We start from the raw sequence: 9,796 nt of genomic DNA, 5'->3' as shown, positions 1-9,796 counted from the left end.
AGAGAGTTTATTCAGGGTGCAGACAAGGATTCTCAGAAATGACAACGTTTGTACCATCCAAAGGGATTTCAGAATCATTCACATTTGGAAAGCAGCATGAATGCTGACACCCCCCACCAGAGATAGTGCTTGGAACTTTCCTGTTTCTACAGCAGGTTGGAAAATTTAGGCCCATGAGCCAGGAAGAACTTGTACGTTGCATCTTCACTCTCTGGCAGAGTATTTTGTAGGTGTGTAGGAATGTCCACCATCAACCTGCAGTTCAAAAAGGGGGGAGAGAGACAGACACAGTCAGTCATACCCCTAGCGATCTGCCCATGCCCTAGATAGCATCTTCTCCTTCCCCCCCACCCCCAGACTTCCCCTTGGGACCCTGTAAAAGTGGCAAAGTTCTGTGGCACCATCTAGACTAACAAATGTATTTGAGTATTTGCCCATGAAAGCTCATGCTCCAATACATTTGTTAGTCTATAAGGTGCCACAGAACTTTGCTGCTTTTACAGATCTAGGCTAACAAGGCTACCCCTCTGATCTTTGGGACCCTGTACTCAGTGACCTTTTGCTACAGAGGATAAGTCTACCTCATGAGGGAGAGGTCCATTATCCTAGAGAAAGGCATATATGGAGAAGTCTAACATTGCATTATGTGGAATGAGTTAGCACAGAATGCTAGCAAGCTGCTATCTCTCCTTCTAATGCTGGATCACAGCTTGGAAGGAAGGATCCCCACATATCTTAATATTGGAAAGGTGTAAAGCCATGGGGATTTGGAAGTAGTCTTTTCAGTGGGGAAAGGAAGCTTCAGATAATAGTTGTAAGAGTGAAGGTATTAAATAGCAGATCTGCAAAGCAGCACTCTGGGACATGGTAGGAAAGCTCTGAAGAGCAAGTGGACTTTGGAAAGCCCAGTAAGTAGTGACATTGGCATCCCTAGACCTATTACCTCCCTTGTTTGGGCCACTTTATTATTGCTACCAGGCCCCAGAATACTAGCCTGTGCTCACCTTAGGCAGGGAATTTAAGTAAAGAAACATGCCCCCCCCCCCCAATCCCTGGATTGTTACTTGCCTCTTCAATGGTAGAGCTGAATCCTTGGTTATCCAGTTCAAATGTTTGTGTCCCTGCTTCATGGTCTCTCCTACCCTGAATTATAGCCTTGTCATGCCAGCCAAATAGCCCAGAATTCAGGTACTAGTCAGAAAAAAATTACACCACAAGTGAGAGAAGAGATCTGTGCTAACAGGCTAGTGAGATGCATCACCAGTGACTAGGAAAATGACTGACAGCTGCTCTGAATAGAGAGCTCTAGGCCACATCACCCTTGTGTAGGCTAGCCCACATAATGGCTCAGTGGACCAGGTTACTGGACAAGCCTGCCTGAATATATAACTTTTGTACAAGAGGTAAAAAAGTTACCACCTAGAAATGGAGCAATCAGTGGTACATTTTAACTCTGCTTTACTGCTAGGTGAACATATACAGCCAAAGATGGCCTCATTCCCTATTTGAAAGGGATCCAGGAGAATAAAGTTAAGTTGACCAAATGTATATTTTACACAAGTGTCTCCACTTGCATTGCTCAAGAGCAAGTTAGTCATGGGTCAGTTAGATCTCTCTAGAAATGCTCACCACTGTTTAAGCCAATTTGTGGGATCTCCATCCCTTTGCTTGCCAAGTAATACTCCATGTCTGTTGATAGATCCCTGGTTACAGGAACATTCACCCTTCCCACCCAGGGTACAAAAAAAACTGTACAGAAAGTCCATCTATCATGCCTTCTGGCAGAGGCTATGCTTACTAAGTATTACTGCCATCTTACCAGCAGAGCCACAATGGGAATGGCAATTATTACAAGGCCACACATGACAGTAATTGCCACAGCATATCCAGGGAAACTTGGATACACAGAGGGAGGTTCCAGTTGATCATCTAGAGTTGAGAGAGAGTTCTATAGTGACTATGCAATTCCCCGTGAGAGAGAGAGAGAGAGAGATTTTTTGTAGCAGCTCTTCACCCCACCTTGCAATCTAGCGATCACCACAGCCTTATTTTTAGCTGAGCTATTTGAATGTAGCCCTTCCAGGGGCAGTTTCTAGTCTGGTGTCTCAGCTACAGACCCTCCCCAGTGTCTCCTGCCTTTCACCAGGAACTCAGTCTAGTATTCTTTCCTCTGCATGAAAAGGAGTCTCAACCGGTACATTAGACCAATAGTTCTTTGGAGCCAATCCCTGTGGGCTGTTTGAAGCAGCATTGGTCAGCTGCCATAGCCAACAATTTAGAGTTCCACCTTATGCAGGGTGCTCAAGCCTCCACTGGCAGCAGAGTGTGACCAGCTTAGTTTTGAGTGGCAGGAGAAGATCTAATTGCTGCTTCCCCCCAGGTAATCCAGTGTGGTTGTGGTTCTGCTCCTCATGTTTAGTGCTTTGGAGCCAGGCGTTTCTGACTGGAGGCCTGTTCTACAGCTATGTTAGAACAGCTGGATAAGACTTCAGAACTTGACCAACACCCCACTGAAGACATAGTATTTCAGCTAGATCCCCAAGCAGTCATACCTGCCACTGTGAAAGAATATGGGTCCACCTGAAAACCTGACCCAGCCAACATGTCATGTGGACCAACTGAAAGAACAAGAGTCTGCAGAACATCTGCACTTGCTGGGGCAGGTTGCTGGAATACCACATCACCATGACACATCAGGGAGCCACTTCTGTGGAGACAGCAATAGATTCTAGTGAGGCACAGTAGCAGCCACCCAGAGGCCCACAGGCTGTCTGGACTTGAAAGCCAGATCCATGGCTTTTAACCCAGGGTTGCATCCTGGAATCATTCAGTCTTAGACACCCAATCATCACAGGCTGCAGGCAGCATGGGAATTAAGATCCACTACTTCTTATGGAGAAGGTTACCTTCTAGGCAAAGCTCACGAAGTTGGTGGGAACTTAGTAGGTAGAAGAGGGAGGCATGCTTTTTGGATTCAGAAACTACTATAGGGTGGGAGTCTCAATAATGGTCAGACACAAAACAGGTGCCACAAACAAATGCTTTGGTCAGCCACTTTCAGCTGGCATCTTCCTAATCCTAAAGGAGTGATTATATCTTATACAGATACAAGACAGACTTCTGGGGCACCAGGGGACCAGTCTTGCAGGAGGCAGACAAAAGGCCTTCCAGCCTACACAGAAGCAGTGCATTTACTCACAGGAGGTCTCGAATTACCACTTGCAGGAGGCCTTGGTATTTCTTCAGGGCATGCATCAGCTGGAAGAGTTAGACTGATTTAGTTCCCCTCCCACAGGTATTTTGTCCCATTGTGAAGCTTCTGCCAACAAAATACTCAGAACATTTTGTCTCCAGCTCAACCCCATTCAGAACACTTCTCAGGCTTGAGAGTTAGCTTCACCTACCAGTTAGAGTTGTGGGAGCTCCAGCAAGGACATATATGTCTGGAGTAACTCAGATGCCTTAAGTCCAGGTCGAGCCTGAAATTCTAAATCTTCACATATAGACCACCACATTAGGAAGCTTTGAAGCTCAGACACTCAAGTCTGATGGAGCATATTATGCTCCAGTAGTGTAGTCTTAACAGTCATGTAGCTGACCCTGCAACTCCCCTTCCCTACCACAGCCCCCCAGCTGAAGCTTTTGTTTGATGGAATTTTACAAAGTTGTTTGATTTGTGATCATTTAAGTGAGCAACAAGAAAGAACAGACTGTCCTCCTCAAGAGAGTCTAGTTTCACTAGAGAGCCTTGGGGGATTACTAGCATCTCCAGAAGCTTGGAGCACCCATTATGATAAAATGCTATTTTAGTCCAAGTTAAGAGTGCACTTTCTCTAGCAGATGGAGTAGTCCAAGGTCTATATTTATGATTAGCCTGAAGCAATGCTTTTTAGATTCCTCCTTTCTGCTCTAAAGATCTCAAGAGGGATTCTATAGGGTTGTGTCTTCAACCCCAGAAACCTTTCAGATTACACTGAGGTCACTGGCTGGAAACTGGGTATGCCTACCACATCAGCAAGATCCCTGGTGAGGTTCTGGTGTTCCACAGAAGAGTGATCCAGCAATTTCTCATTGACTGTCCTGTTGATGATCAGGAAGGAAATGGGGAAAACCTGCAAGCTGAGCCTTGAGTCTGGAATTGGAAGAAGAGATCAGAGCTAGATAAATGTTCAGTGGCGTCTACCAGCCAAGTGAAACAGCACTGGAGGGAAGGGTACTGACCATCCACAGAGAGAGTTGTCAGGTCTACAGAGTAGTTAACAAGACCTCTCAGTACTTGCAGAACCTGGCGGACATCAGCATGAGCGTGTGTGTCAATGTAGGCCTCACCATGGATTTCCAGGTCACCTTTCATATCCCTAAGGGAGAAAAGAGTTTTAGCAGGGCATAAAGATAAGAGCCAGCAAGGGTTTGGAAGCTTGACAGCACACTTGCTGCCACATTTCAGTTGTTACTGGAACAGTACTGCAGCCATCCAGTAGAGTCACTAATTCTGATAGCAATCCCTGCAAAGACTAGTCTCAAAGCCATGCAGCAGGTCTGTGATCCCACAGGACCTGCTGCCCTAATAGCAGGAGCTCAAAAAAAAAGTGCTTTTTCCACCAAATTCAGTGAATGAAAACTAAAACAAACCCCATACATACAGACTGGTAATTTGCAGGAACACTAAATCTTGTCAGTTTACCAAGACTAGTCTATCTTGGAAATGGCTAAATTATTTTCTTTGAGTTAAGTATTTTACATGGTTTAAGCAAGAAGTGTTTTATTCTTTTAGTGATAAGAGAACTGTCTGAATTCCATGTGTATATTAACAGACTTTAGAAGCATGGGGGGAGGAAATCTGGGGAGTGGGATTAATTATATTGCATGAAACAATGCAGGAGCAGGATTTAAAGATAGTCCCATGCAGGGCTCTATTTCACAGCAGGTGCATCTAAGACTGGATGATTAATACATTCCCCTACTCATCCTTTAATTGGCTTTTGTATTAATGGAGGAGGGATTTTTATTGCAATAGAGCCAGAAACTATTGACTAGGTTGAAGCCAGTGCTAGAACAAGAATGAGTCCAATGCCCAACATGCTGCTTCAGGCATTTGAGATGTCTTTCATCACAGAATGTTGCATTGTGACACGAGGTAGTTCTCATTAACAGAGCAGGATGCACTTTCCTGAGTCCTGTTAGTATCAGATCACGGAGACCTTGGCTTTCTACCTGTTCGTCTCAATCTGGGTAGGGATAGCTCAGTGGTTTGAGCATTGGCCTGCTAAACCCAGGGTTGTCAGTTCAATCCTCAAGGGGGCCATTTAGGGATCTGGGGCAAAAATCTGTGAGGGATTTAGTCCTGCTTTGAGCAGGGGGTTGGACTAGATGTCCTCCTGAGGTCCCTTCCAACCCTGATATTCTATGACTCCTGCTAGCCTGAATGTTCAGTGTTCTATGTATGGAACAAGGATATTATATGTAGTGTTGGATTCTTGCCTCCACTTTGCTGCTTCCATTCCTTCCACCCTCTCCTGCATCAAGGTGTTTAGCTGGCAACAGGAGCAAGTCATTGAGCTCCTTAGGGAAGGAGTATTTGGTAGAGAGATACTAGTGACATCTTGTGGGTAGCTAGATGTATTGCAAGCTCTCTATATGCCCTAGAATTCAGGGAGTCTCAGGCCTGCTGTCCTGTGGTCAATGGTAGTTGGAAGCTGCTGAATGGTTATTAGGGTCACCCCAGAAGAGGGTCTCTCCCCCCACCAGTGCCCTAAAGCAGTCTAGTGAAAGTTATTTGGCTCCTTTGCCCAGCACCGGCCAGAGTTCCCCCACACTGCCAAGTGGCTGCTTCTGGATGTTTCAGAGCTCTAGACCTTACTTGGAAGTGAAAGGAACCACCACCTCTTGAGTTTTCCATACCTGAGTCTGACAAAGGAGAAATTCTTCACTTTGTACAGGGCCCCCAGAGACTGAATCACCTACAGAGAAGAAAGGGGACAATTTGTTTCCCAGCTTCTCCAGCCTCCTCAACCCACCTTCTGAAGTAACTATTCATCAGGAACCTATTCCTAATTCAGTTACTTAGGCTGCTGTTTCTATCCTCTAAATATCTGTTCATGTCTCTCACAGTCCTTGATATGCAATTGAGCTGCTGTTTCCTTTCACCCCAGTGGAACTAGATTGGAATTCTGGTGGTCTGTTTGCTATCTACAGCCATATAGTTATTTGCGTGGCACTGTCTCTGCTAGCATCTACTTGCAAGGCTGAGTGACTCACTAACTGTAGCAGAGGTCTTAGTGCCCTGCAAGACTGTCAAGCATTACCACCACTTTGGGTATGCCCCTTGATATCTGCAAAGGGACAGAAGAGCCCACATTCCCATGCCTTAACCAGGAGCTTATTTTTCACTTACAGGAGATAAGGGGAAACATTAGTCCATTGTCATATGATTCAGCATAAACGTTACCATACCATATTGTTTAGTTGGTCCAGAGGGCCCTGGCTAACCACACCACCAAATGCTGCAATCGAGCCAAGTCTCAGAGCAGAGAATGAGACTGACAGCTTTTCTGGTTCTAGATTTTCAAGGCTGAAACCTAGACAAGAAGGAGGCAGAATGGTAGTAACATTCCCTAGACAGGACACCAAACCATTACTCTGCCACCCTCCTGCTTGTCTGTCGCAAGCTGAAGAGCTAATGTTCAAGCAGCACATAAGCATTGGGCCTGAAGCCCAAACTAGAAGACCCACTGTTTTAATTTGTGGGGAGGTAAAGTTTTGGCCAGAGGGGGAGAGTGCATGGGGTACCAACAAATCTAAGGTGGCAGGAGGCATGCTCCATCTCAGGTATGGAGAAGCCATAGGAAGGGCATGCTACTCTGATATTTTCCTTGAAGCAAAGTGCAGCAAATGCAGTTTACCCATGACAGTGAACGGTTATAAAGAAACATGATACAGTAGACCCCAAATATATGGCTTGTGCCTAACTGAGAGCCAACGCCCCTTCTCATCACCCAACTGCGATGAGTCACTGAGTGTACATGGAGATTGCAGAAGCCACATCTAGGAGGCACACTCCACCTGGCTTGGTTATTGAAGGGCAGGCTTGACTGTTCCTGCAGCCATCTGGGAATGAGGAGGAGTGGTAGTGGGAGCTCTACCCTGCTGCTTGGCACTGTATTGTCCTGCAGTGACTAGGTGCTTACCATTTGACCGGACAGACTTGACATCCACTCTCCAGTAAAAAAAGGTGTCCATTTTCCTTTCCACTCCTGTGACAACTGTACGGATGAGGTCAGAGTTTGTGGGAGCAGGGCGATCTTTCTGGAATAGAACCTCACTCTCAACAATAATGGAGCCATTCCTGTGAGAGGCCAGGGAGACAGATAGGATTGTATAATACTTTTGAAAACTTCTAATCTATCAGGTATCGTGCAAACAAGTCACACAGCTTTAGAGAGGCTATTCCAAAGGAGCAGCTGTTTAAAGCATGAACTTAATATTCCTCCAAGGCATTTGTCAGCCAATAGCCACTTACTGTCTGTTCTAGTAGACAGTTTCCATCACTGTGTACCCAACCTGTTTCTGTTGCGAGACTTGGTAAGTTATCCCATCCAAATGGAAAGGGAAACAAGACAACCTGAAGTACTTGATCCCCACCTGAGGCTTACCCTCTTCCCTGCATAGCTCAGACAGAAGCTGTGATGAAATCTAGGCACAGCATGTTTAAAAGCCTAGTATTTCTCAGAGCTAGGTGCTGCCTTCCTCAGAGGCCTGGTGCTTGTTGTGTAAGATACTCACAAGAACTGGAGAATGTTTGCTTTGAGAAAGTTCTCATAGCTGGATAACATCTTGTTTAGCTGGAAACAAGAAAAGCCGCTTGTTAAATACATAGATTTTCACAAGTTACTTCACTATGAATAGCAAGGGCTTACTGGACGTCTGGTCACACTTGTAGGAACCTGGACTCATTTGCATAGAGCCAGGAAGTGAAGTCAACAACACTAGTTCTTGGATTGGGAAGTGAAGCAGAGATTCAAATGAGACTAATAGATAAGCCCAGAGTCTGGCGGGGCTGGGGCGGAGAAGGGGTGTGTGTGTGTGTGTGTCTCTACATGGGTCTGAAGGATTAAATAGGAAATGCTATCCCAGCATCACCGTGCATAGAAGAAGAATTTGCCTTACCACAGTCCAGGTATTGTGTTCCTAGCATTAGAGCTACCTTATTCGTCTTATGATCAGAGGATCATTTGCAAGGACAAAGCCCCTTGCTTACAGACTGCTTGGCTGCATTTGGGTAGGGTTGAGCATGACTAGAAACCAAACTTGTGGCTGTTCAATGGTAGAAGTATGTGCACTGATACTCATTAAAGATGCCAGTCTGATATGGATGGGTAGTAGTTCACCACCACCTCAGGAATCCTACTTAGGATCCTTATGGGCTAGATAAGACTCCTTTCTGAGGAGGAGTCTTCATAGCCAACATGAGCTGAAAACAAGCTACAAGTACCTGCTCAGTTGCAGCCTGGCAACCAACCGGAGGAGCCAAGTTCAGCGCTAGTAACTGGGTGACTTCTGAAAGTGTTGGAATTTAGAGGAGTTCTACTTACAGTTAACTTCACTTCTTTCTCCAGCTTCTTGTAATCATCAGAAGACTTGTTCTTCAGGAGCTCTGTGTAAGCAATTCTAATAAGACGGAACTGCAGAGGTAGGATATGCACAGGCAACTGCAGTGAAGGTGATGCAAGTCTAGTTGCAGACCCAGTCTTTCCCTTAGGGGAGAAACTCAGTGTTGGAACCTTGGATTCAGGCAGAATCTGCTTTGATATACCAGTTTTCATTGTAGCCATCTGCCTGGTAGTCACTGCAGCTGTGGTTAAGTTCTTTCTTGCAGCCATCGTCCTAGTTAATACACTAAGGTCTGTTTTAGCTGTTGAAACGTGTTGGGAGATTATCCACCCGCTTGCTGCTAAGGTTGATGTAGGAGGTATAAGCAATGGTGATACAGTGGTTTTGTTCCAAGGCATCAGCCTAGTTGGCTTTGGTGCTGTAGGAAGCTGCAGACCAGCTGTGGTTGAAGTTTGGGCACTAGTCAGCAGGGCAGTGGTCTTTGTTGTGGGTGGAATACTGGGGGTACTATGAAGGGAAGTCACCACACTAGGTTTGGTTTCAGTGAGGGACTGGAAAATGGGAGCTTTCAGCCCAGAAGATTGTGTAAGGTTAATACTAGCAAGTAGAGTAGTTGTACTTTGTGCTGGAGGTGATGGCAGTGGAGCAATTGTCCTGTTTTTTATTGGTGTAGCCTTGGACACAGCTGTGCTTATGGAGGTCAGCCCAACTGCAGGTGCCATAGCAGTGACTGTAGACTCAGAGGCCAACCCACTGAAGTTTGCAGCCTTTGTAGACACACCTGGGATTTTGTGCTCTCCCAGAGTTGCTGATGCAGCTGTAGTGGAGGTTACTGGGACACCTGATGCTGTTATAGGCACTGGAGTATGTTTCATTCCAACAGGAGTTGAGCCAGCAAGCAATGCTAGCCCTGTCCTGTTCAGGTCCCAGGGAGTGGAATGGGTGACATTTACATCAGTCATTATGGCACTTGTATCACTACTTATTTTAGAGGGCAACATAGGGAAGGTCTTATTCTGTGGAGAAGTGTGCACTTCTGGCCTTGGCTGGATGTCCATCCCACTAGGCAGAGTTGTGGTTGAGTGGGATAAGACTGAGTCAGCTGGGGTAGACAGCCTTCTTCTCATTCCTGGTCTACGGAGCAAATAATGCTTACGTGCTGGTTGAGCTTGGTGCTTTGTTGAAC

General features: G+C 45.8%; 1 protein-coding gene and 1 long non-coding RNA gene across 2 annotated transcripts; both read right to left on the bottom strand.

The window, feature by feature from the left end:
* Positions 1-250: 250 nt before the first annotated feature.
* Positions 251-7,310, bottom strand: LOC127058564 (uncharacterized). The gene is made up of 7 exons (XM_050968709.1): positions 7,188-7,310; positions 6,454-6,578; positions 5,902-5,960; positions 2,553-2,707; positions 1,820-1,929; positions 1,065-1,191; positions 251-255 (listed from the first exon to the last, which is right to left on the bottom strand). Exons 1-7 carry the CDS (start codon positions 7,237-7,239, stop codon positions 251-253), a joined length of 633 nt encoding a protein of 210 aa, XP_050824666.1. The 5' UTR covers positions 7,240-7,310.
* LOC127058614 (uncharacterized) lies at positions 7,305-8,677 on the bottom strand. Its single transcript, XR_007776407.1, has 3 exons — positions 8,592-8,677; positions 7,783-7,841; positions 7,305-7,345 (listed from the first exon to the last, which is right to left on the bottom strand). It is a non-coding gene; the product is annotated as an uncharacterized LOC127058614 (long non-coding RNA).
* Positions 8,678-9,796: the final 1,119 nt, after the last annotated feature.

The sequence above is a fragment of the Gopherus flavomarginatus genome, chromosome 9 (assembly GCF_025201925.1).
Source record: "Gopherus flavomarginatus isolate rGopFla2 chromosome 9, rGopFla2.mat.asm, whole genome shotgun sequence".
Lineage (NCBI taxonomy): Eukaryota > Metazoa > Chordata > Testudines > Testudinidae > Gopherus > Gopherus flavomarginatus.
Note: the sequence above shows the minus strand (reverse complement) of the source record. Positions and strands in the feature narration are given on the sequence as shown.